Below are 27,048 nucleotides of genomic sequence, written 5' to 3' on the forward strand. Positions count from 1 at the left end.
ATTTCGAGAAACATGAAAACAGAGGACAACAATTTCTCCATTTTAGCAGAATCTCAATTCCTGTTACAGGACTAGTCATTCCAAACGCAACCTAAGTGAGTATTTAAGTTTATTATCTTGGTTGCATTCCTTTCTCTCTTCTTCCCAAAATTGAAGAAATACCAGAAAATATTTGTCTTTATTAGGAGAACCCAACCAACCATTGTTGTAATCTTATCTCTTTTTCATTTTTCATTTTTTTTTTTATCTTTTATCACACATTCTCAAGTTTTTCGTTGAAGTAGGAAGATTGAATCCGTGAATGAATCTGATAGATCTAAATATTTAAGTTTATTACTATCTTGGTTGCACACATGGAGCATTATTAGGTCATAACGTTTGGTGGATGCTTTGATTGAGGAAGTCGGCCATTATTTCTTTCATGTCTATTTGGGGGTTTCCCTTTGTTTACATTTTGTCAACCCAACAATGTCTCCTCCTTTTAGCCAGAGACGTCCTTTGAATCAACTTCAAAGGCAGCCAACTGGCTATTAACTTCTGTGATTTCTAAGAGTCACCGTCGGATGCTTAATTCCTGTTATGTCACTTCGATTGACATAATCGATTTCATTCATCAACCATATACACACTTGGGGAACAGTCTTCACTGTTGCTGGTATGTGCTTCACGCCTTCCCTTCAATTTTCTTAATTGGGGAACTGTCTTTTGGGTCCCAATTTGATAGAAGCATTTATGGAGTCTTGTAGATAGGTCACCATCAGTAGACCAGTTCATGGGCCGGGTAGCCCCACGGCCCCGCCCGCACCCTGGTCAGGATTGGACATGTAGTTAGGCCCGCGGGTCTGATCTTTGGCCCAAAATACTAAGTTCGATTGTGTTTCGAACTGGGTTCAGGATTTGTAAAAAAAGCTTGACCCGGTTCGAATAATTTATATAATATAAAATATATAATATTTATTATAATATATATTATTTTTTTCTTTATAATTTCTCTCTCTGTTCAGTGATAGCAGTGGCAATAAGTTGAGTTTTAGACTTCGGGCTCGAGCTCTGGTCTTAAAAAAATCTGTTAATGAAGAGTGAAAACCCGACCCATGAACAGGTCTAGTCATCAGGCTGGTTTAAATCAGTCCCTAACCTTAAGCTTTTGTGCTAAGTTGTATATTAACTAATTCATGGGATTGTTTAGATTGATCAGGCTTTCAAATGAGAAAACGGGTAAATGGGTGGTTAGGTAAGGGTGTCAATGGACCGGTTTTGGATTGAACTCCGTTCAGTCCAAAATTTTTAGGACAGACCAACAAGACATATTGGATTGGACCAATCCGGTCCAAAATATTTATTAGATTGGATTGGACTTGGTCCGTCCACAATAAATTTATATTGAATTGGGTTGGATTAAGCCAATATCTGATCTATTGATATAAAACAAGAATATAGGTGTCAATGGATGGGATTTAGGTTGAAACCAATCTAAATCAAAACGAATTTTAACAGATTGAACTGCCCAGATTGACACCCCTATTTAGGATATCAGAAAATTTCACTTCTTTTAGCCTTATTATCATAAAAAACTTTCTTTTATTAAATTTTGGATTGAAAAATCTCTTCATTGGTCCTATTAAAAATTAAATTTATGATACAATTTTCTGTCTATAAAATTATTGCATTACACTCCTCTCACTAATTTGTTTCAGCTTTACACGTGTAATACAGTAGGAAGCCCTTAATTAACGAAAGGTGGTTGCATAGATCATTATTTAAAAAAATATATATATGTAAATTTTATTGTGTGTGACCTTCTAAGGTTTCTGATGTCTGATTGAACTACTAATGATTGAATGAATTCAATTCATTGAACCTGCTCAGACCTTTATTTCACCAGCTACTTTTGCAGATAAATAAAGCATAAATTGCCAAAGTGGTAATGACCCATTTCAGCATTAAATGGTAGAGGATAACTTGCATAAGAACTTTCATATAGTCCAAGATAACTCTGTTGATATTAATCTTCAAAATATTAAAAACTTAGAGCCAAGTTGGTTCTCCTATGGAAAGAAAAAAAAAACAATAGCACAAAAAAAATTAGAGCCAACTTTGATCTCTTCATATTTTATTGTTGAGTAAGAGTTTGTTCACAGTTTCACACTTCTTTTCAAGGAAAAGCTCCTTTGGAGTATTAATGGATATTCAAATTGCAGTACTAGTTGGTGTACCAATTGTAATTGATTTAGTGTTTTTCTATGTCCATATTGCAATAAGTTCTCTTTGTTAATAAAATAGCATTATCTTTATTATTTTTGTATACCTAGCAATTTGACATTTTTGTATATTTTTTAAGCAAAGCACATTCTTTGTTGAAAACAGATCCTCAAGATGCTTAGCTATAGAGATAAAGAGAAGAGAGAGAGAGAGGATTTGGGTGGAACAAAAGTTACAACTAATACCTTTATCACCACCCTTCTTATCAATATTTCTTCCCATGGTTCATCCTAGACCAACTGTTCTGATGAAGTTAATACCCAAAAATAAAAAAATATATATATTTTCTGTTCAAATGGTTCATTCTTCCCATCAAAGCTAGTGAAGAAGAAATAAAGAAAAATAATTATGATGATGGTGGATACACTGGTTTGTCAATAATATTCAGTAGGAAGTTGTTTTTACTTTTTACACAGTGTATGTATTAGACTTTCCCTCTGCACGATCCTATATTGCCACGTGGCAGAATGGGCTTTTAAGAAACTTTGTTCCAATAACATCATCTTTTTTATGTACCTTTTTCCCTATTTTTTCAACTATGCCCTTTATAATACTCATATTAATTAATGAGGGCCCTAACTTTTGGATTTTGTTGCAGAAGGGATGGAGACTTGATAGAAGAGGAAACGACAAAGGAAAAACTGTGTATTGATTTATTTAGGGTAGAGAAGCAAGATCTACCATTGTGCAGAAGACAATAACCTTTGTGTCGGAGACACATTTAACTCCTTAATGGTCTAAAGTGGTATAATCTGTAGTGGCCCATCTGCCCTTTTACTAGCCATTGTTTAAGCAGGTATGGACCTAACTGGGCCTGGCTACACGTGGTGGGTCCAGCCTAAATTGGATTATTTATGAGCTATGACCTCTCTTGCTCCACTTTTCTACTGGGTGGGGTCCCTTTGGTTGGTTTGATTGAGGAATGGAACCTTAGGGTTTGTTGGGAACTGAGGTCTGGGTTTTTTAGTGGATGGGCTTCTTTTGCTGAATTTGGGTTCATTTATTTTGTTATGTTTACATGGGCTTAGGGGATGATGAATGATGATGGCTTTATTTATATAAAACTCTGAAGGAGACATCAATTGGGTGGAACTGGAAGTTGATTCTCTGTGTTTGTAACTTGCCGTGTTCTTCTAATACTACTACTTTACTACTTTGGAGCAATCAGCTCACTTGTCCTCATCCAAACCAGTGCTACACTGCTATGGTGAGGGTGAAGTGATCTCAGTTTTCTAAGGCTCAGACCCCACAAGGATTGTGAATACATTATTCATTGAAGGCAGGCTAAATGGTGAAAGATAACCAGTCCACCCATGAGGAAGGCACGCTGCAGTGGTCCACTCAAAATATGTTTATGTCCTATTGTCCTCATCTTTAAGAGAATTTTTAACTATTTCCATGGAAATTATTTTCATGAGTAAAGTTTAAAATGTCGCAGCGTATTAATATGTATTGGTCAAGAATAAAAGTTTAGAGATTTATATTATTTTATATGTTAATATTTAATGTGAAGTCTGTCAAAACTCAAAAGATGAATCTAGAGGAACTGCACTTGATGACCGTGTTGGGAGCGGTTTTAACCGGTAACACCGCCCCCACAAGCCTGCCTTCAAGTATATATATATGACCCCCACAATCATTCAATCTCTCACTTTGTATGATGATTAACGTGGGGTGTTATCATTCGTGAAATAGCATCCAACACGGCTATCAAGTGCAGTTCATTCACTTTCATCAATCAGGTGCTCTTTTCCTCATTTTTACTTCAAATGATAACTCAAAATGTTGATTCATATACCACATGGCCAATAAATTTGTTTGGCCCTCCCTTTTCGGTCTCAAGTAGACCATCCCCAATTGCGAACACATCTGCTGTGATTTCAACACTTCCTTGTGACCTCCCAATGAAACACTAATATGTCAGCGATGGAAATAAATTCAGAACATCATATGAACTCATTTTGACTTTCCATCACCAGCACGCCCATGTTTCATTTCATCCGCTTGGGATCTGTTATTCGCCACTTACATAAGAGGTTATTTAATCAATCACGAATAAACATACCAGTGTTCCTGAGTCCATTTGACACGGTACGTAGATTTGTATATATATATATAATAGTAAACATGTACGTGCATTTGCATGTGACAATATCTCCAAGACAAAACTATTTACAACTCATGCACAGTTTTTGAATATTATAAGTGGACAGTTTCTTAACTATTATAAGTGAACAGTTACAAGTTGACAGTTTTTTGAGTGAGAGTAAATGACATATATGCCCTTTTTATGCCCGTTGTGTGTTGCTTAGATAATGGGTAAAAATGTCTAATGAAAAGTCTAGAAAATGGGGTTATTCGCTCTTTTATTAGTAGTATAGATATATTAAAAGAAGGCTTTGACATTTTCTGAGAAGTTGCTGTTAAAGTCCACAGCCCACTACCACCATTCAAACAAGTGGCCTTCTCATTTTCTAGAAAACTAGACACGTGGCAATTTTCGAGAAATTCCTAATAAAGCCCACAACCCATTACCAGGCTATAGCTCCCCACCATTTAGACAGATGGCCTTCTCATTTTTCTAGAAAGCTAGACACATGGCATTTCTGAGAAATTGTTGCTAAAGCCCACTACCACCATTTTCAATCCATTCCTAACAAAAATGCGGAAAATGCAAAAATTGTTATCTACAACCACTTTTACCTACATTCTATCAATCTCACTTAATCGTTAACCCTCTATGTGTCATAGCAAAATAAAATTATCCATATTCTAATAATTATTGAAAAGCTATATTTTGAAGTAAATATTATTAAAATTTTAATAACTATTTACAATATTAATAAACATAAATTTAACAATATTGATTTTATAATGTAAATTTAACATTACTGATTCCCTGAATTTAGTACGGGGTCATTCACAAGTTAGAAAAAGAAGGGAAGGCAAAATTATTAGTCTTTTTTTTTTCCTTTTTCCATGGCCCATTAGCCCAAAAACAATTGAAGGTCCAAAACAAGAGGGGGAATTAAGGTTTTACTGAGAAAAGGGTAATGAGTTGGGATTCATGGGTTACTAAAAATAGGATCGAGGTAGGAGGAACACGAGGGAGACAGAATGATGAATTGGTTACCTGAGAATGGAGATCCACAACCAACGAATAAGAGTGACGTAGATAGATTCTGCTGCTGCCACGTGGGATGATCACCATGATTGGTGCCCATGAAAAGCCGGAAAAAGAGAAAACAGTTGCTAACTTCCTCCAGACTTTCTATCTTGGGGCAAAGAATTTCTATAATGGGGATGGGAAAATGCTGCAAGTAAAGTGGGGGTGGGGGTGGGAGAATGGTTAGTCAGTCTTAAGATTGAAAGCGTGGATTCCCCTCCAATGTCTACTCTAAAGGTAATAATGGACAAACAAACCAGAGCCATGTCTTTCCATTGCTTGTTTGCTTCTTTTCTTTCTTTCTTTTTTTTTTCTCTTTTCCAAGATGAACAGTTTTCAGATATTGGGCATCTTTGAATGTGTTAATGTGTTTGTGTGTTGTGTCTGTGTCTGAGTGGAGAGAGAGAGAGATGCAAGGATCCACTGTTTCTGTGTTTGTTTGATTCTTCTTTTGCTGCATTATTTTGACATGGACAGGTTGAGAGTGAAAGAGATGAAGAGCAGAAGAATGAGAAAATGCCTCCACCACCAGTGAAAGTTCATCCAGATAAAGTAGGAAGTGGTGAGTCGGTGGGTCCCTCACCTCCCTCCCCAAAACGTACTTCAGAATTAACAGAAGCTTGTTGTGCTGACAAGTCTCCTTGCACTTCTCAGTCTGATTGAAAGCTTTGTCAAGAAAGGAGGAGGAGGAGGTAGAGAAGTGGGTTGGGGTTTGGATAAAATAGGACAGGATGTCCTTCGTTTCTTTCGTTTCTGTGACTGTTGGATTGACCTGTATGGCAAGGCAAAAGGCATATACTAGCATAGAAATAATATGAAATTTTGATGGGATGGGAGTTGTATAAAATCATGACATTGTGTTGGACTGATTAATTAATGAAACTGATTTTTCTTAGTTGTGCATTTTTCTTTTTGATTCAAGTGGGGTTGGAATGAATTTGAAACTTTTGATGAAATGTTTGTAAATCAGGCTGTTCTGAAACACCCAACTGACTCTTCTCAACCTGATCTGACCAGTCTCCAATTGCTAAGCAATTGCCACCAAAATGGGTCAAGACTAAACAGATCAATTGGAGCTCTAATCTGAGATTTTATGTTTTTCCTAGAATTTCTCTTATGTCAAAGTACTGAGGGAGGCTACACTACACTTGGCAGCTTCATTCTGTCCTATCAAATACTCAATACTGGAAATTCATGATTGTCATCCTTATATTGGAGGAAGACTACTTGTCTACTACACATCTTTTGGGGATCCAGAGAATGGTACAAAGAGGGTGATCAGTAGTAATAAGTTGTTGAACAAAGTGAAGAAGACAGGTAGTCATGTATAAAAGCAGAGAAGATGGGAAGGGAAAATGGGCCTGAAGCCAGAGGAACGTTAAGGCTCCACAGACACAAATAGAAATAGAATGGAGAAAGCAAATTTGTTAATCAGGCCGAATAGAGAGAAGCCCAGAAACCAACTGATCCAGGGGCATTCCAAGTGACAAGAGGTTTTGATTTTCGATTCATTGTTTTTCTTATGGGATAACTACTTTGAGTTTTAACTACACAAAAGATAACCAAATAGAAAGGCACCACTCTAGAGCCAATCTCTTTTAATTCATATTTGATACCCAGGCATGAGATAGTCTTAGGCTCCTACAATTTGTGTTCCCATAAGCTCCATTTGGAAGCAGTACAAATACAAATATGTAGAGCGCAAAACTTTGTATTTTGTATGTATTTGTATTCCTTCCAAACTGAGCCATAGGTCCTAACTTTGCACTTCTACATCTACAAGTATAACACAAACCAATAAACTGGGGAATTTAGGTTCAATTTGGAAAGAGTATAAATACAAATATGTACAATACAAATAGATACAAAATAAAAGGTTTAGCACTCTACACATTTGGTTGGGCCAGGGATCGCCAACCCCATTGAGGGTGGTTGGTTGAACCAGGTGACGCAAAGGAAAAGCCCAACCCAAAACCAATGAACCAGTTAACCTTATATATAATATATATTAGCAATATTAATCTAAACTCGCATATTGTTTTAAAAGGCTGTTGAGGCGAGGCCAAAGGCCTAAAGCCTCAAGGTAAGGCTAGGAAAAAAATGGCCTTGCCACGGTGGCTTCAAACTCCACCAAGCTTAAGACTTGAGTTGTTTGAGGCTTATGTCCAGGCTTGAACCTCAAGTATTTGGCGTGCTAAATATGAAGGTTTATTTATACATATGGATAAAAATGTAATTCAAGACTAAGAAAAGAATGTCTTGTTTTGCATTGACATAATGCACAAATAAATAATACCAAAATAATAAATAAATGCATACAAAAGTGTATGAAAATAGCTTATTTTGTACTGTTCATGCTGTGTTTACCCACTCACCTATCAACCCCGTAATTGAATATTCATATTTGATAATCTATTTCTTCCAATGCACATGCATCACACGTGAGCAAGGATTAACTGAAGGTGATGGCTGTTCAGCGGGTTATGGAAGTATGAAATTAATGATAAAGTTCCACGCCAGTAATAAAATACATGGGACCCACACCTTTCACAGTGGTCACTTTTCACTCATTCATAGGTGCAAGAAATGAAATAGAAATACCTTGCTCATAAACAGGAGTGGAGCTAGGATTTTTTTATTGAGGGGGCCAAAACCTAGAAAACCTAGATGGGGGGCAAAAGTTAGGAAACATGGGTAAGGGGGCTAAAAAGCCTAAGATATGTGGAACTTATATAGATTTTAGGGGAATTTTGAAGGCACTGGCTCCACCCCTGCTCATAAAACACATTGGTCTATTTCTAATATAACAAGTCACCTATGATGCGGGGAAGATATGGTATGGAAAGAGTTTTGACCAATCAAAACCCACTCATGAATTTTGATAAATAACACATGATTCACTACCATGTTTATAATTCCAGTTGAGAAGTCACCTCTGCCCCTTACAGAATGCGTCTCAAAAATGTCCCACAGCACATCCCAACCATGTATTGAGAACATCTTCCAATGATAAGTATGAAAGATGTTCTCCATGCTGAGATGTGTATGTGGGGCATTTTGGGGGCACATTCTTTGAGGGGCAGATGTGAACTCTACAGTTGATTGGTCAGATGTTTTTCGAATATCATATCTTTTACATATCATAGTCAAACTCTTTTTTTAAATGTCTATATGGATTACATCCATATATTGCCTTTTAAAACCTTGATTTGACATCATCATATACTTTTACATAATTTTACCAAAAAACATAAGTCATCAGCAATTTATTGTAAAAGCCAAACCTGTGAAGTAGGCACACAGGAAAGGCCCGGGCCCCATGATCCACCATTGAGCATCAAAAACCATCAGATAAATACCAACAGCAAGCAATAAGGCGGAAAACGGATTGAATGAAATCAAATATAGGTACTGGCTCTTGTCCGCCGAATTTATGTCCTATTCAAATCAAATTGGATTGATTAATAAAATGACTTACAGATACTTTGATGTTTTATTTTATGAACAGATTTTATTAAAAATCTTCTATATGAAACTTAAAAACATATGAAAATTTAATACAAATATAAATTTTAAATGCACATGAGAATATATATTTAAATTGAATCAAATGGGATAAGCTCAGGCCCATATTCAAGCCAATCATAAACAGATCGAATTTAGATTACCCTTGATGGGATCAAATTTGAATTTAGGCAATGAAATACCGTTTGCAACCTTAGACGTAATGGAAGATTGTTGAGAAGGCTCAGATTGATTTGATCCGCGGTAAAGTTAGTTCGAACCAATTCAATGGTGAACCGTGTTACTAATCCCGTGACCCCAATTCAAACGCAAGCTTCGAGTTTTTTTGATAGATTAGATTTATTTCATCATATTCATAGCCGCAGAAGTGAGAACTTGGTGCTAAAGGCAACAACACCCTTGATCATTAAATCATATCAAAGCAAAATTTTTTGATAGTCAGGTGGTCGAATTACAATGTCAAATCCCCGTTTCAGTTTCTTTTAACTCGTTGTGTCTGAAGACCATTCACCAAAAAGATACATTACACATCAGATAACCTCTGATTTTCAACTCGATATTCAATGCAAAGTTGCAAACCAAAAAAAAAAAAAAAAAGATAGATACAAACAAGGGAACGAACGTATTCAGACTTTAGATGGGACTGCAACTGCAAGACCTGATGGTGAACCAGCCGATCAAAAAAACATGAATACAAACCTTAAGCTCATAGCTACGCTGACAGCCTTACCTGTCAATAACCGATGCATAAGATGTGGCAAAATAAAGAATGATATAAATTTAATATGATAAAAATGATTGAGAAAGTACATACGTGCATTACATGCTGTCAACCGTCAGTCCGAGATCCAACACAACAACCGTGGCTGTCTTTTTATTGGCATTCAAGGCCCTTGGATTCTGATCCAATTGGTTGACAGATCATAAAAGATGCACAGTTGCTCTCATTCACTTTCACAACCAATGTATATCTTAAAATCTTCAGAAACCAGTCTGGGGAGAAAATCAATAACAGGTCAGCCAGAAGGCTCCTTCCTATGCATATTCTCAAACAAGTTCTCAATTGAAAACATCTACAACACATGTCTCCAGGAGAGAGTGGGGAGCATCACCATCTGAGTTTACCTAAGAGTTTGTTTATGGCAAACAATTTTGATGATTTGCTTTAAACCATCAAATTTATAGATGATTTTTCTACAACTAGGTTTTCTTCGCTTAGAAGCAAGGTATGGAGAAAAAGGGGAAAAGGCTGTGAGAGAAAAACGAATGAATTAATAATTACCAGCTGACATCCAGAAACCCAAGGGATGATCATCATCATGAAATCCAGATGTAGGATAGCTTCAACATTCTTTAAGCTCCCAGTAAGAGAAACTGCCAAAGGAAGGTCAGTTGCCCATCCGCCAGAGCAGAAGTTATCTTATAAACGGTCACATCAGTTGGCTCCATATATACAATTGTCTAGCAAGCAGACAAAAGCATACACTATTAACATATATCACATCCCAAATGCCCTGTTATAAAGATCACTGGAACTTGGCATCCGAAACTTTAGATCCTCGTAGCCGGGAAAAATTTTGTTGAATCCCAGTCTTTCATTTCTAAGGAGCTCTGCCATACCCAGATCATTTCCAGTCTGAACATCATTCCAGCCATCCCAATGACTGTTTGACATCCGTGCATGTCTAGACTGTTGGAATGATAACTGTGAATATGGGGCCATGCTGCTGATTTGGGATTGCTCCAAAAGCCTAGATGGAATAGAATAAGCATCACTGCAAGAAGAAAACCTATCGGAAATATGATCAGAAAATCTCAGGTTATGATGTGAAGGGATGGATTGTTGCATCAATAATTGAAGCCTTGCATCATTTTCAGAGGCACCAAACTGAGGGGGGAAAGTTGATCTGATGTCTAAGCCCATATTACTGATCCCATTGGTCAGTCTCCCTTTACCAACAGCCAGTATTGCAGGATCAATAAATTCAACATCCGCAATGCTGCCAATCCCACTTGGTGAAGTCTGATATTTGTTTCTCAGTAAAGAACTCTCGAGCAAATGGTTCCCTGAGATGTAATGAAACAAGACCAAATCAAGAAGGCATAACTTAAAAAAAATGTGAAAGTACAAAAAGAGAGAGAACAAACCAGAAGAGTCAAAAGCCTGGTCCATTCTCTCCTGGGAAGAGAAGCCCGGTGGGGGTGCTCTGTTAGGGACTGAAAATCCAGGTGGGGCTGAAATTTGAGCTCTTGAAACTGTTAAACGGGGAAATAAAGAAATCAACAAGATGAATCAACCAGAATTATCTTGTAGTATAATACCGCTGTGTGTGTGTTGATGGGGGGAAGCCTGAATACAGGCCTAACAATTCCAAAAAGAGCCACACACACGCCAGAGAGAGAGAGAGAGAGAGAGAGAATGCATCTATATATGCACATCAAATAGACATTCTTAATGAAGCTTCAATTGTTACTGATCAAAAACACCTTAATTTTGAAATGCAACTAGAAATCCAAAGTGAAGTCCTTGCAGTACTTAGGGCCTGATATGAAGTACAATATGATCGCTTGGAGAACACAGCCCATTTTACCAAGCAGTTGAACATAATTAATGCCCAATGACAATGGAATTATAAAAACCAGGATCTCATTGGCCATAACATGCACTTAGGAGGACTGCAAAGATTGTATTGTTTGGAGCAAACTAGGGGGAACCTAACCAGGTGACTAATCAACCTAGTCCCAAGTCCATGCCACAAAGTTGATTACTTGGAATGGTACATGGTCCTCCCTGTGACTGTGAGGCTACAACCAATCTAAGTTGGGGACTGAAATGGGCATTGAAGGTTGCTCCACAAGCATAAGTCCAAATTCAGGGATTTGCCCAGCTACACTGTATCCTTCATATAACAAACCTATAATTTGGTTCCATTAAATTCTTTTTTAGATAAGATGCTTTTATGAAATTTCTTATAGAAGCAATCAAGCCTCATTTCATATCAACAACCCTTCTACAAAATTCCACATCCAATTTCATGTTGATATTGTTTAAAACTCTAGTAGATCCTCGTAAACCGCAAAGGTTAGCCCCACCAAGCTGGTTACATCTCAACAACTGTTGTATAAAACTCTGAATAATCCAAACTACTCAAGCTTCTTGAGAAATTGAGACCTCTAGAAGATCCTTCTAAACCCCGATTTCATAAAACAATTACATGAACCAAGTAGAATACAAAGGTGATGGCATGTTAACTAATAACTACAAAAACGACAAAACCTCAAAAAGAAAAATAAATTTTGTATCAACTTAAACATCATCAATACCACATCAAGACTAGGCAAAAAATTTGCTCTAAATAACTAGGCAAACATCTTCATGCTCTGAAAGCATATAGCATCCAGCAGTTTAGGGCATCATCAACATTTCCAACCTTCAAAAAGAAAATACATTCTTCCACATTTTTAAGATTGGATATCTAAATTTTCAGTCATCAAACTACCTGGCTCATTTACTACTTCAATTGGTTCACTATCAAACTTCTCTCTAGTTCTTGGTCTATACAATCTCAGGCAAATGTCAATCTGCAATCCCACATTATTTCAGCCTCCTAAAATCCAACCCACATAAAACTTCATAAGCAAGCAAATACCTTATTAAACCTAATAATCCCCTTTTATAACAAAAAGTAATGTGCATGTATGCATATATCAAACTCAACGAGAGAGGGCTGAAGAATTGAGGGCAGTGATCCATATCAGGGCTGTACAGTGGCTGAAATCTTTACAGCTATTCACAGACTACACAGTGGATGACATGTTGAGGAAGTGGGGAGATGAAACCTAAACCAGTTGTGAAGGTACAGCTATTCACAGACTACACAGTGGATGACATGTTGAGGAAGTGGGGAGATGAAACCTAAACCAGTTGTGAAGGTACAGCTATTCACAGACTACACAGTGGATGACATGTTGAGGAAGTGGGGAGAGATTGCAAACTGTATGAAGCCTAAACCAGTTGTGAAGGTATCTTGGACCCCCCCCCCCCCCCGCACCGGCTGGATTCCTAAAATTGAACTTTGATGGGAGCTGTAGGGGGAATCCTGGACAATCAGGGATTTGGGTGTTTTCAGGGATGAGAATGGGGTCATTTCAGCCATGTTCTCAGGTCCAATTAGAGTGGGGGATTCTCTTAGAGCTGAGATCCTGGAAGTTATGGAAGGAGTTCAGAAAGCTAAGGAAATGGATGTCAGAAAACTCGTAATTGAAGGGGACTCGGAGGTGGTGATAGGGTGGCTGAGGAAAGACAATTGTAGATTATGGAAATACAACAATGAGAAGAGAAAATTCAAGTGGCTGGTGCGGGATATGGAAATCAGGATGAGTTGGGTCAAAAGAACAGCTAACTCTATAGCTGATGGGCTAGCTAAACAGGGGATAGAAAGGGATGCAATGTTTTGGGATAAGTTGTAACAAATTGCTTCTTCTTTTCCTCTTCTTTCTTTGAGGACTTAAGTTGTTCTGGAAGATAAGAGTGTTTGTCTTCCTTGCTATTGATAAAAAACAAAAGAGAATACATGTATGTACACTGATGCACAAACCATGAGTAAAAGGAAACTACAAAAGAAATACAACAGAACAAAAGCTCCCACAATCATAAAACTGCCCTACCTATTCCAGCGCTTGCAATACCATCATCTACTAGGGCTGCAAGCGAATCGAATCAAATCAAATGCATCAAATCAAACACAATGACTTGGATGGGGATGCCTAATAAGTAAAATTTTAAATGTGCAAAATTTAATTGTGAAGAATGAACGAACAACAATAGCAAATAGGGGATTAACCATCATGCTTCAAAAACTTCAAAAAGTACAAAATTTAACAAAGACGCACACATTAACTGAGGTACAAAGTGCACCAGGCATGTGCCTTTTCAGCACAGATTGTTGATGCACCTTACCTACCCTATCATCTGCAAGAGTAATATTTTTTTTTGGGAACAGCATGCAATAGAGTAAGATTGTCCTAAAAACTTAAGTTTCATTCCAAATAAAACATGTACAAACAGAATTTTGTCTTTCTTCCTAATCCCCTCTCAAACTCCAACTTCAATCCCCACTGCAATAGGGGCATCTTGTCATATCTCTTGTTTTTACCAACCTCCACAAGGACAAGGCCTCTCTAACTTGCACTATTGTAATGGTGGGTCTGGCTCTAGAATATAGTGGGATTTGTTTTCTTTTCCTCCATGTTAATTGTTTTATATAACCTTTGATAATAAATTATACAACCAGAGCTTTGCTTCTTTCATGGAAGAAATACAAGTTACCTAAAAGTAGATGTCAATGTGTTCTATGGTACATGTTGTATCTCAATTGCATCTGAATGCCAGAATACCCTTTTCCATATTCTGACCTTGCTGAGTTGCTTTTTACAATTAAAATATTGCAATACATAAATAAACAATATGAAAGTATATCAGAAAGCTATATATCAGAACACTATTTGCTTGTCTTCAAAGAAGGGAGAACAGCCTCAAGATCTTATCATGTGACAATATCTACTACATTATCTCATACAAGAAAGGAAAGATAATGCAAGGCAAAAAAGAAAAAAAAAATGCATTCGTTTTGAAATTGTTTCTTGTAAACCATTAACACAGAGGGCAGGTAAATGATAACGGACAAAGAACTGGAAGATATATTGAAGATGACACACAATAAAAACATAGCACTATTTCAGTGACTTGAGATGTAACCCAAAAGAGAAGCATTGTGAAAGATAAGGACAATAAGTAACTAAATAACTGACTGAAGAAACAACCAAATGAAAACAGAACCACATAATGCAACAGTATGAAGATAAAAAAAGTAGCAAAACAAAACTCAAAAATCAACACATAATACTGTTATTATCAACATAGCTGCTGGTTGGGCTGCGGCTGCCACGACGATGCTACCATCACAATGTTATAATAATAATTGAATACAAAGAAATAACACTAAACACAATTGACACTCACCAGAAAGCTTATTGGAAGAGGTAACCAAATGGCTGCTGGAGTAAGGATCAGTTTCCTCTATACTACTAGATGAAAACCCATTGCGAAGCTTTTCCATGAAATGATCCCTGTTTTCTAGAGCACCCTGAAACATGGAATATTTCTTTGGAATACTACTGAACGGAGATTCAAAATCAGATCCTTCATTCCTAAACTCATCCTGCCTAGCAAATGAGAACCTGGATTGATTGTTGTTTTGCACCTTCCATGAACTTTCTATTTTCTGAGAGCCATGCTGTCTATTAGCTTCATTCAACAACTTAGCAAAGTTCTGAGGAGAGGTCAATGAGTCACCCCACACATCAAAGTCCATTGATAAGATATTTGAGATAATGCTACTCTCTCCCATTTCTGAAGCAGCATTCTTTTCAGCATTGCCAACATCATCACTAAATCTTGCCAAGCATTTTCCTTTCTCTATACTTGAAAATAAGTTCGAAGATTCAGAGAACCCATCCAATTCAGTAGAACTGCTAATTTTATTTTCACAATGTCCATTGGATGATAAATCACCAGAATTAAAAGGAACATAGGCTTCATCCACTCTTCTATGTACAGCTCTAGGACCTATATTACCCAGATTACTTGCACTGCATGGATCACCATTTTGCCATAAATAATGACCACTAGAATGATTGGGCAAATGTGGAAGATTTGACACCTGACTAATAACTACCTCTGAAGCCTTCACTGTTCGACCTTCCAAAGCTAGAAGATCCTCTTCGGCTTCATGGCATGAATTTTGAAGAACATGTATTTGTGATTCTGATCTCCAATCAGTTGGTTCTTTGAAAGCACAGAGCCCATCAGACAATGTAGAAGTCTTCCTTGAGGGGAGCAAGGTTAAGGGTTCCCTTGGTTTCTCAGAATGGTTTTGTTGTAACCCCAAACTTCCAGGTGATCTAACTGCAGGATGGCTGGTAGCTCTAACAGATTCAAAATGGTCAAACCCAGGACAACTATCAACAACAGTAGCTGATAATCCAGAGCATAAATCCTGAACATTACCACTTGTATTAATGTCATCTTTATCTGGAACAGAACTACAAGATTGTCTACAGAGATCTTCTGAGTTAACCACATTTGGTTGTATCATGACGCCTCCATCTTTATCCTTAGACAGAGACACACGAGAGAGATGATCACTGAGAGTTACAAGAGTAGGTTCCACATCTTGCACAACAGTTGATGGTACAGTTGTATCTGCCACCCTTTTTTGCCAATCTCTGACACCATGTTGTTTAGACATATCCCATGACTCTGATCTTTTACTAGATTGCATCACATGATTTTCTCCATTTACTGTAGATATCTTCCCTACATCACTAGGCAATACAGAAGTATGACTTGTGCTTGCAACCAATGATGGGAGAACTGAACCATTAAATGAATCAGATTTTTGCTTGGCAGGTCCATTAGAAGACACCGAATTTGAAGCTAGTGGTCGGCAATTTGAGGCACGCATACCCCTGGTGGATATTAACAGTAGAACCTTAGACAGAATAAATAATCATTTTACCAAAAAAACAAAGGTGATATAGAGGGAAAGAGTATATGTAAATACCATGAAGCTGCTGCTGGAAGCGCAACAGATCTTCCAGAACTACTATTAGGAGGAGAACCTTTAGCCTGACTTACAGGATTTTGCTGGCAAATTACAACCAAGTTATAATCAGAACCATACCATCCAATGCACCAAGCACCATGTGCATTTGTATATATTCCAGAAATGTCATTAATATGATAATTTCCTTTAACACCAATGGAAATAAATATCCATGGTGCTATAAGAATGAGTGTAAATAGTATCACAAGACTTAGCAGAGAAAAAACAATGGACATGGATGGAGAGGCATTCCATTTAGAATTCAAGCCTTAAATTACAAGATGACCTTGTCTTAAAATTCATTGTCAGAAATCCACTGCTTGTAGGGGAAAATTATTTCTCATAGTAAAAGAAAAGTTAAACACCACATATCTTACATTGGAGTTACTCTTGACAATAGGTTTGCCTGAAGAAGCATTGCCGTTATTGCAGTACTCATCAACTGGGGGAGGTAACACATTCCCTGAACGCCTTTGCAAATTATATGTGGCACCAGTAATTTGTTGTACTCTACTCCTTTAAAACCACTATGTAAGTTACTTAACCATATGATGTTGATATTACTAAACAAGACACAAACAACACATAGCTAGCAACGACACATAACTAAATAAAAAATAAATAAAATTAAAGGCAGACTTCAAGAAGCAAAGGCCCCTAATATAGTTTCCTATTAGCAAAAGTTCATAGGGCATCAGGATCATTTTTTTTTCAAAAAAAAAATCTTACATTGATTTTTAATGTTTATTAGTATTAAAGATTGAAGCAAAATAGAGTCAAATTAATGACTTTGATGCACCTATATTTCCCATAAAGTTTCTCTTGAAATATCATGCACTAAATCAGCAAATATGTTTTTCCTTCTGAGAAACTAACAGCTCATATTTAATACAATGGATCAAGATGAGAGATAATGTTTTCCCTTTGCTGGCAGATTGATGTTCAAGGTACAATTCAATAGAAATAACCCAATTTCCTAATGACAAGCTTATACCTTTAGCATCATTAAAAAGGATGATGAGAAGCAAGGGTTGGACAAACATATCAAAATGCATTGCCAGATAGGCATACCTTGTATAAGCTGAAATAATTTCATCTTTGGTGAAACTATCTTCCTGAGTACCAATGTCATGCAAATATAAACAATCTGGGTTGCTGCAAGGCTGGACCAACAAAGACATTTTTCTTAATGAAATCAATGCAAGCTTCCTTCAGCTTCAACAAAAGGGATCTCACAGAACAGAAACAAATTGCCAACTAAATAGTCTATCCATACCACATTTCTAAGCCATGCATGGCAGTATTTTGTGGTTCCAAAGCATGCCCTGCAAATGGCAACTTCACAGTTGTCAACATAAAGATCAAGTTGTGGCTTATCCAATGCAAACTATTAAAAGAATGAGCCATGTTCTTACCTCAAAGATTTACCTTCCAAGACAAAACCATGTACAGATTGAATACATCGAACCGCTTCCTCCTCTCTTGAGTAAGTAATATATCTGAAACAGAAGGAAGAAAACAAGTCTAGTAACAAATACTAAGATAAGATGCATAAACTTATACCAACACCTGAAACATCAATCTAGTCTAGAACCAAACTTGCAACTGAAATGGCAACCAGACACTAAGGCTGTGTTTGGTTTGAAGGAAAAAGTAGGAAAGGCAAGGGAAAGGTCGAGAATCCTTTACAAACCTTGTATGAGTTTCCATACCATTCCCTTCCTTTCCCTACTTTTTCCTTCAAACTAAACATAGCCCAAGTACTAACAAGTCCTTGGAAGGGAAATCAAGGATAAAAGTAACACAAAGATTAATGGATTTCACACAGTTGAAATTGAAACTTGGTAGTAAACAATAGGAAGGGCAGCCCAGTGCATGAGGCCCCCACCAATGCAGGGTCTGGGGAGGGACAGATGTATACAACCTAACCCCTGCACATACAGAGAAGCTGTTTCCAAAATTTGAACCCTGATCACCCAGGCCACAATGGAGCAACTCAACCATTGCGGCAAGGCCCACCCTCTAGTTGTAAAGAATAGTAATGACAATGAAATAGTCCCATTGCTTTGAAATAATAGATGGAATAATAATTCCTATTGAAACAAAAAAAAAACAATAGATATAAGCATCCCACCACTTGAAAACTTGCCAAAAAAGCAAACGTGTGATATTAGATAAAACACTTGACTTACACACTACAAGTGTTGTTTGCAGAATGCTGAATGGCACCCCCGGCTGTCCGAGAAATAGACACCTTTAGAACTTTGCCATACTGTCCAAAGTATTCCTTGCGCTGAAGAACCTGTTTGAAAGAATAAAATCTGCTCATTAACTACAAAGCAAATAAATAACCAAAATAGTGAAAACATGATGCTTAGTTTAATCATTCAAGAATACACTTGATATGGAAAGAAGTAACACTGCAAAAGAACCACCCACATCTTCATCCGCTGAGTTAGACGGTATCCCAATGATGTACACCAGATTTCGTTGAATTACTCGGACACTGCTAAGATGCTTTCTACCGTCCGACGCTTTTGGTTTTGCCTTCTGTGACTTCAGTTTTCTTTCTGAATTGATTTCAGCCACCAATCTGTCCAGATGGTAATGGAAATGTGAAATCCCCTATTTTCCAGTAGAATATCCTGCAAATATGAATATTTATCAAACAGAAGGGCCAACCTTTCACAGTTAGCTGCCATCCCAACAATTTTTTCCTTGTCATAAGGTGTGCGGCATGCCGGACACCGGCCTTCTGTATCATCCTTTTCAGCCATATCCATTATGTGATGCCAACACCAGACACATATCTGTAAGGATAAAAGAAGTTGAATGTTAATAACAAAAGCTTCACAATTTCTTTCTCCCATCCAGGAATTTGTATCTTGCAATTACAAATACAAGAGAAACAATGGAGCATTTACTCAATGACATTCCCTTATTCCTGAAAAAAGAAAAGCCTAGAGGGTAAAGTATACCTCATAACCACATTTGCATGGCTTCAATTGCTGATCTGTCAAGTCCATCTCTTCAGTGCAGAGAGGACATGTCTTTTCTCCCTCGTCACTCATGTTTGTCCTAAAAGTTCAACAAATGGAAAATAAGTAAAATATTTTTCCTTAAAGTGATGTTTTTTTCAAGTCTCAACCATATGGTTTTGTCTCTATCTTTTTCTGTCGGGGTGGGGGGTCTAGTAGCAATAAAAGTTGAAAACACAAACAAATTTGTTAACTTGCATACGTTTATCAGGTTCAGCAGCACAAATCTTATAATGTGCCAACAATCTTCCTTAAAATTTCCATGTTCACAAGCATCAAGTCTATGCAACCCAGAAGCACGAAATTTATCAAACACAAATCAGGAGGGCAAATAGATCCCTTGCAAACCCTATGTAACGACCAAATCGTGAGACGGGTGATTATAAGCGAAAACTCGACTTCATCTTCGAAAATCATGAATCAATCCCTAGAAACCCTATTTTAACCACAAAAATATCAACCCATCCAAATATGGTTAAAATATACATATAAAACCGCATGCAGCACAGCCTAGACTTACAATAAAACAGAGAAATGTATGAATACTTCCCACCACAAGAACAATAAGAACAAAAATATCAAGAAAATGATTCAGTCACAGCAAATTGCTCGGAATCGAGATCTGATAGTCCAAACTCAAATCTTTAAGACCCAATCTAGCAAACCCCATTACACAGCGCGAAAACAATCGAAAACTGAATATATATAGGAACATTCATACCAACAATACAATAATCGAAGAGGATGAAAAGCTCAGAAGCAAAACAAAATTTAAAAAAGGGAAATAAAGAAACAAACAGCAGCCTACAAGGAATCTAGGGATCCCGACGAGGATTCGAATGATCGAAGTGCATTAAAAAAATAGAATTGGGGTTTTTGGAATTCGAGCTCAGATACTCACAGTGGTGGATCGTGAGAAGCAGATGAATCTGTGGGGGCGAAAATGCGATAGAGGAAGTCTGAGAGCCCTGCGATGTCTGCAAAACCACAAGTCCGAGAGACGCCCTTTATGGATGGCCTTGTCGCTGCTGTTTTTAGCGTTCACGTCATTTAAATTATAGCATTTTCCTTTTCACACCCACGGACTTAGTATGAACCACGGAAATACCCTTCCGTTTTTGTCGAACGTGTGACTGAGATTTTGCATCCCAGACTTATTTACCAAAGTTGCCATCAACGCTTACGCGGAGACGGAGCAACGCTTGTCTTCCGTTACATAAGTTCAGGCCTGTTTTTTGGTAGCTCGAATAAGCTAAACACAATGGCTGTGCAGCTGTGCAACCAATGATAACATCCCATAGTGGAGCAAGCTAGTCATAAGTTCAGGAAGCTGTGCAGCAAGGTAGTCATAAAAATAGATGAAGCCCTTAGTGGAGAATCCAAACAAAATCATACAAAGTGGGTTGGACTAGTGAATAGGTTTTTTATGGATAAGGCTCCATTTGGGAAGAATAAGTACAATATAAATATGTAGAGCGCATTCGGTTCATGTAAATGCAAAGTTGATTTAGTTTTGCATTTATAATTTTACTTTGCAAATGATTTTTAGTTGTAAACTTGTAATCGGTGCAAACACAAATCCCACAAACCTTTTTAACATTTGTCATCTTTGAGTGCCAAAATTTGCATTCATTTTTTTATGTAACCTTTGCTTTCATTTTAAATACAAACTTGTCTTGGAATGTGTGTTTAATGTCATTGTCAAGACAAATGTATTCTTGCCAAATGCTAGTAAAAATGAACCAAGTGCAGATATGTAGATGTGTAAATCAGGTCATGCCACTCATTTGGGGCACCTTAGGTAAAAATACCCCCAAAATTCCCCCCCCAACAACAACTATAAACAACTATATAGGGGGTATTTATGTATTTTGGCTTATGGAGAAAATGATAAAAATACCCCCAATAACTATATAACAACTAGTTTGGGGCACCTTAGGTAATGTGATGAATGACTAAAATGACCAAAATACCCTCCCAATATAAACAATTGTATAGGGGGTATTTATGTATTTTGGCTTGGGGAGAAAATGGCAAAAATGCCCCCAATAACTATATAACAACTAGTTTGGGGGCACTTCAGGTAATGTGATGAATGACTTTAAAATGACCAAAATACCCTCCTAATAATTAAAAAATGACTAGTTTGTAGGGTATTTTGGGCACTTGAATTATTTTTCAATTCCTATAAATAGCCCTATCCTCCACCAATTTAGCAATTATCTTCTCATACTCTCTCAGTTTCTCATACACTCTCTTTACTCTTCAATTCTCAAATCTCAACTTTCTTCAGATTTCAATAAGAATAATGTTCGCTCAAGTATCTCAATTTAGCAATTTGAGAGGCTTAGAAGCTTCAACCATTGAAATCAAGTTGAGATTCTAAACCGACAATCCAAGTAAGTGCAATTAAATTAATTTTTATTATTTTTAAATTAAAAAATGCCTACTCCTACCAAACCCAACATAATCAATGTCAACAATGTTTAGGCGTAACATGGTAGTGTTAGCGTAGATATGGATGCTATTGACATTGCTATAGTTCCCACCCATAATACTGTTATTGGGGGAAAGAAAAAGAAGGGTACTAAGTTGACTAACCTGGTATGGAAATTATTTAAAATTGAGGGGGTTGAGGGAAAGGAAAAAAGAAGTTGTTTGTCAAAAATGTAGGAGTGGCTTTAGCTACTGCAACACGGGTGGTACTGGCCACTTAGGCAGACATTTGCTTACCCATGAGAAACGAGATGAAGGAGAAAGGAAAGAAAAATCACAAACACAAATTTGGCATGGGGGTTTTGGTACTTTTAAATATTCTCAAAAAAAATGAGGTTAGAGTTAGCAAAATATATTGTATATGCTGAACAACCATTTTTATTAGATGATGATACTAAACTTGAAAAAATTTTATGTAATTTTGTAAATCCACAATTTAAAAAAGTTTATAGAAATACTATTAGAGCATATGCTTTGAAATTTTTTTATTCATATAAACTGAATTTTATTTCTATTTCATCAAATCTTAATTATAGAGTTGCAATTACTTATGATATTTGGACCTCTAAATTTAATATAGGTTATATTTGTGTTATCTACCATTTTATTGATGAAAACTGGCTTTTACAAAGAATAATTTTAAGTTTTAATGTACTTGAATGGCTACATAATGGCTCAACTATTGCTGCAAGTATTTTAAATGCTTTACATGCTTATTGATGAAGGAAGATTTAGCCCGACCTCGTAACCACTCAACACGTGGCAAAGGCAACAGCTCAGCACAACAGCACGCCCAAGGCGCGAGCTCCAAAAGAAGGAACCAGCGGTTCGAACTCCCCACAAGGAGCCCGAACTCTCCCTTTGACCTCGGGCCTTACAAGGAGCACAATGGGCAACAACCCGAACTGGCCCGCCCCAGGACAGTTCGGGCCACACCTCTATCCGAACTCAAGACTTCACCTCGCACACCACTCCAACACTTTGCCCCCAGGACGTCGAACTGAACAACCGTACCGTACCTGACACCGAAGGAGTTCGTATCCTGAGGCGGCGGCGCACCTGACTGACTTGGGATCTGACGCTTGAAAGCCGCACTTCAACAGCCACCTGCCACCGCCATCTCCAGTTACAGAGACGGCTCCGACAAAGAGAGTAGTGGCGGTTCTGCCCCAGCAGTGGTGATGACACTCGAACTGGCAGAAGCGTAGAGGTAATCATACCCGACCTGACAGGAGCTTGGGAGTGAGTGCGCAAAGTGGTTATAAAAGGCCCTCTTCCCCCCAAGAGGAGAGGTATGTGATAACTTTGCGCCATCTGGTTTTATCTTGCCTTTGAGGAAATACTAACTTGAGCTTCGAAGCACTCTCACCGGGTTCTTCCTCGGAGATTACTCGCTTTCTCCCCCGTTTTAGGCACCTTCTGCTCCAGCCCGAGGCAAGATTGTTGACAGCTAGGACCGGCCGGATTGCGCACCATCAATTGGCGTTGTCTGTGGGAAAACGCTTATAAAAGCCTCCCTCTAAAACTCTTATAACCCCTTTTCTCCAAGAAACCCCAATACTCATGGCTTCTTCCAGCAATGCCGGACGTAGCACAGAGATGAACGCCCCCGGGGAACAACTTCAAGTCCCCGTGGTGTGCATCGAACAGTTCACCATCCCCCTTCTGGTGGATGGGACCACCAACCTGAATGCGCCACGAACAATGGCGCCAGTGAACCTTCCCACCGTGAACGTCCCCCTTCCTCTCCCTGTCAAGACAACCTTTACCGAACCAACTGTTGTCCCCCTGGCGACTAGCCAGAGCCAGTTTGACAACTTGATGCAGTGCATGCGGGCAATGCAAGCCCAAATGCAGCAGTTCCAACAGCATCAGCTCCAGCAGCACCAAGTATTGCACCACCTCTCTTAGTATCACTATCAGCAGCAATTCCCCCAACTGTCTCCTCTGAACCAACCACAACTTCCACCTCGACACCCTACTCCAAAGCCGGTTAAGCCCTCCCCTCAGGGTAGACGCCATCACTGAGGAGAAGCCTCCCAACTTCAGAACCCCCTTAATAGCCAGGCCTCATCCCCGGGCCGGAGGGAAAGAAAAATCACCCCCGCCTCGCAGCTCTCCGGCGGGTTGGGAACCTTGCCCGCCAAGTTAGCACCTCGGCGCTCCAAGCCTGAGCTCCCGCTCACAGAGAACCGATTCAGCGTCCTAGCAGCGGACTACCAACAGTCGGGCCCATCGAGCTCGGCAACACAGAGGCTAGCAACGCCAGTACCAGGCCCACCCAACAACGAAGACGCCGGCGAAGTTGCCGAACTGCCACCCGTGTCCTGCCCGAGCTTAGAGGTAAAGAAGAGACAAGCTCAGACGAGGTAAAAGCTACCCCTATTCTCTCAGTTCCTTCCCCCCTCTCATCAGAACTCCTCGCAGTCCCCATGCCCAGAGACTTCAAACTCCCCCCTTTAGACAAGTATGATGGGTCCTTCAACCCCAACAACCACGTCGATGCCTTCCAGTCCCAAATACACCTAGCAAGGGCTAGTGAATCGTGCATGTGCGTGGCCTTCACCACCACCTTCAGGGGGTGGGCCGCACCTGGTATAGGAACCTGGCCCTTGGGTCAATAATAAGCTGGACCCAGTTCGTGCAGGTCTTCACCGCACACTTCGTTACCAGCAAATGGTGCCCCAAAACCAAGGAAAACATCTTCGGAGTAGTCTAGAGGGAAGGAGAGTCCATCCGGGGCTACATCAAGCGGTTCAATGACGCGTGCTTACAGATACCGCGACTGGACCCCGCGGTGCAACTCGCAGCGGCCAAGAGAGGAGTAACACACAAGGAGTTCAAATGGCACATGGTAGCTAGCCAGCCCGCGACCGTGGCCGAATTCTTCAAGCTCGTGGACAAGTTCATGAGAACAGAGGAAGAGATCAACCAAAGGACCGAAAGCGGGATCGAGAAAAGGAAGAGGGAAGGCGAGCCCTCCAACCCAGATGACAGAAGAAAAAACCTGGCCCGGGAGACGAAGCTGAGCCAGTCGTTTCGAGCTCCCTTAGCAGCTCGGACGGACTACACACCCTTAAACATGAGGCGGGCTGAGATCTTGATGACGATCAAAGACGCCCCATACGTAAAATGGCCACCTCGCCTAAAAGGGAACCCAAACGAGAGAAACAAAAGCTTGTACTGCAGTTTCCATAGAGATCACGATCATAGTACCGAACAATGTAAAAATCTCCGGGACGAGATAGAGGGATTCATCCGTCGCGGGTACTTGAGAAATTTTGTACAACACAATAATAATAATAATAAGACAGATCGGCAAGGGAAGCACGGTAGGGACGCCCCCGAATCCAGTAGCAGGCCGGCCGAACCGTCGCAAAAACAGCCTCCGAAAGAGAGGCCAATTCGGGGAACCATCCACGTGATAGTGGGAGGTTTGGTGGTAGTAGGTTGTACTTCGGCGGCAGCTTGGGCGTCAGTTCGCGAAGCTTCCTAAGAAGAACAGAACCCTCCGAAGAGGCCGAAAACGGAGGAACCGATTTTCTTCATGGAAGACGATGCGCGAGGGGTCCACTACCCTCACGATGATGCGCTTGTCATAAAACTAAGGATCAACGACTTCGAAGTCAGGCGCGTACTTGTCGATTCGGGCAGCTCGGCGGACATTCTCTTCAAGTCGGCATTTGACCAGCTTCAGTTGCAGAGAAACGAGTTGAAGCCCGCGAACACTCCTCTGGTGGGCTTCAGCGGAGAGGAAGTAAGGCCCCTCGGGAAAATAACAGTACCTGTGGAAGTCGGCATATGGCCTTTTGCGGTCAGACTCAACCACGATTTCCTGGTGGTCGCGACCCCCTCCCCATACAATGCCATAATAGGGCGGCCAATCACGCATGTCCTACGGGCAATGGTCTCCACCTACTATTTGACAATGAAGTTCCCTATAGACTTCGGTGTGGGGGTAGCACAGGGCGACCAGCTTGAGTCCCGCAAGTGTTATGTTGCCGCCCTGAAGGGAAAAACCAAGGTGGCCGACGATCTCGAACTGGAGTGGCCTACGGAGCAAGGCGAAAAATGAGCTGCGCCCACAGAAGAAACGGTCGCGATCCCAACTTTGGCTGCGGATCCAGCTCGGATGCTACAGATCGGTGCTTCCGTCCAGGAACCTCTACGATCCGAACTGGTGAGTTTCTTACTTCAAAATTTAGATATTTTTGCATGGTCCGCGGCCGATATGCCCGGCATTGACCCCAGCCTTATAACTCACAAACTTAATACTTACCCTGTAGTCAGACCCATTAGACAGAAGAAACGCAACTTAGCCCCAGAGCGCTGGAGGGTGGTCGGCGAGGAGGTCGAAAAGCTCCTCGCAGCAGACTTCATAAGGGAAGTTCATTACCCGAGCTGGGTAGCCAACCCAGTGCTGGTAAAAAAGGCGAATGGCAAGTGGCGCATGTGCCTCGACTACACCGACCTGAATTCAGCTTGCCCAAAAGATTGCTTCACCCTCCCCAGAATTGACCGCCTAGTGGACGCGACCTCGGGACATGAATTGCTAAGCTTCTTGGACGCCTACTTGGGCTACAACCAAATCAGGATGGACCAGTCTGATGAGGAAAAAACCACCTTCATAACCGAGTACGGCCTGTACTGCTACAAGGTCATGCCCTTCGGACTGAAGAATGTTGGGGCGACCTTCCAAAGACTTGTGAATAAGCTGTTTCAACCCTTAATTGGTATGAAAATAGAGTGTTATGTAGACGACATGGTCGTCAAAACACAGTTTTCACAGGAATTAATACAAGACTTAGAGTCTGTCTTCCAAATTCTGCGTCAATTTAGCATGAAACTAAACCCAAACAAGTGTGTCTTCGGTGTCATCTCGGGTAAGTTCGTA

At 39.5% G+C, this 27,048-nt stretch overlaps 1 protein-coding gene and 1 long non-coding RNA gene across 5 annotated transcripts; one reads left to right on the forward strand and one right to left on the reverse strand.

Annotated features, from left to right (window-relative positions):
• The first annotated feature begins 5,381 nt into the window (after positions 1-5,381).
• LOC148802149 (uncharacterized) lies at positions 5,382-6,331 on the forward strand. Its single transcript, XR_016082933.1, has 2 exons — positions 5,382-5,665; positions 5,906-6,331. It is a non-coding gene; the product is annotated as an uncharacterized LOC148802149 (long non-coding RNA).
• Positions 6,332-9,359: 3,028 nt separating this feature from the next.
• Positions 9,360-20,691, reverse strand: LOC104599346 (uncharacterized). Of its 4 annotated transcripts, none has more exons than XM_088897521.1 (15): positions 20,560-20,691; positions 19,599-19,698; positions 19,303-19,430; positions 19,060-19,213; positions 18,813-18,922; positions 18,036-18,119; positions 17,897-17,945; positions 17,692-17,783; positions 16,998-17,130; positions 16,579-16,661; positions 14,976-16,483; positions 11,102-11,209; positions 10,236-11,020; positions 9,768-9,946; positions 9,360-9,683 (listed from the first exon to the last, which is right to left on the reverse strand). In XM_088897521.1, exons 2-13 carry the CDS (start codon positions 19,689-19,691, stop codon positions 10,452-10,454), a joined length of 3,111 nt encoding a protein of 1,036 aa, XP_088753647.1. In that variant the 5' UTR covers positions 19,692-19,698; positions 20,560-20,691; the 3' UTR covers positions 9,360-9,683; positions 9,768-9,946; positions 10,236-10,451. The 4 variants fall into 4 exon arrangements, with proteins under 4 accessions (XP_088753647.1, XP_010260159.1, XP_010260160.1 ...); XM_010261857.3 differs by having other exon boundaries at positions 16,998-17,136; XM_010261858.3 differs by lacking the exon at positions 9,768-9,946 and having other exon boundaries at positions 16,998-17,136.
• Between the last annotated feature and the right edge of the window lie 6,357 nt (positions 20,692-27,048).

This window comes from Nelumbo nucifera, chromosome 2 (genome assembly GCF_055504915.1).
Source record: "Nelumbo nucifera cultivar China Antique chromosome 2, China Antique-T2T, whole genome shotgun sequence".
NCBI classification, from domain to species: Eukaryota; Viridiplantae; Streptophyta; class Magnoliopsida; order Proteales; family Nelumbonaceae; genus Nelumbo; species Nelumbo nucifera.

Excerpts from the sequence above, each read along its gene's own strand:
- LOC104599346 (XM_010261858.3), bottom strand. The coding sequence starts at position 19,691 with ATGAGTGACGAGGGAGAAAAGACATGTCCTCTCTGCACTGAAGAGATG. Across the intron at positions 17,784-17,896 it reads ATGCATGGCTTAGAAATGTG|CCTTGCAGCAACCCAGATTG; the intron begins GTATGGATAGAC and ends TTGTTGGTCCAG. Across the intron at positions 17,137-17,691 it reads ATTATTTCAGCTTATACAAG|GAGTAGAGTACAACAAATTA; the intron begins GTATGCCTATCT and ends GTGGTTTTAAAG.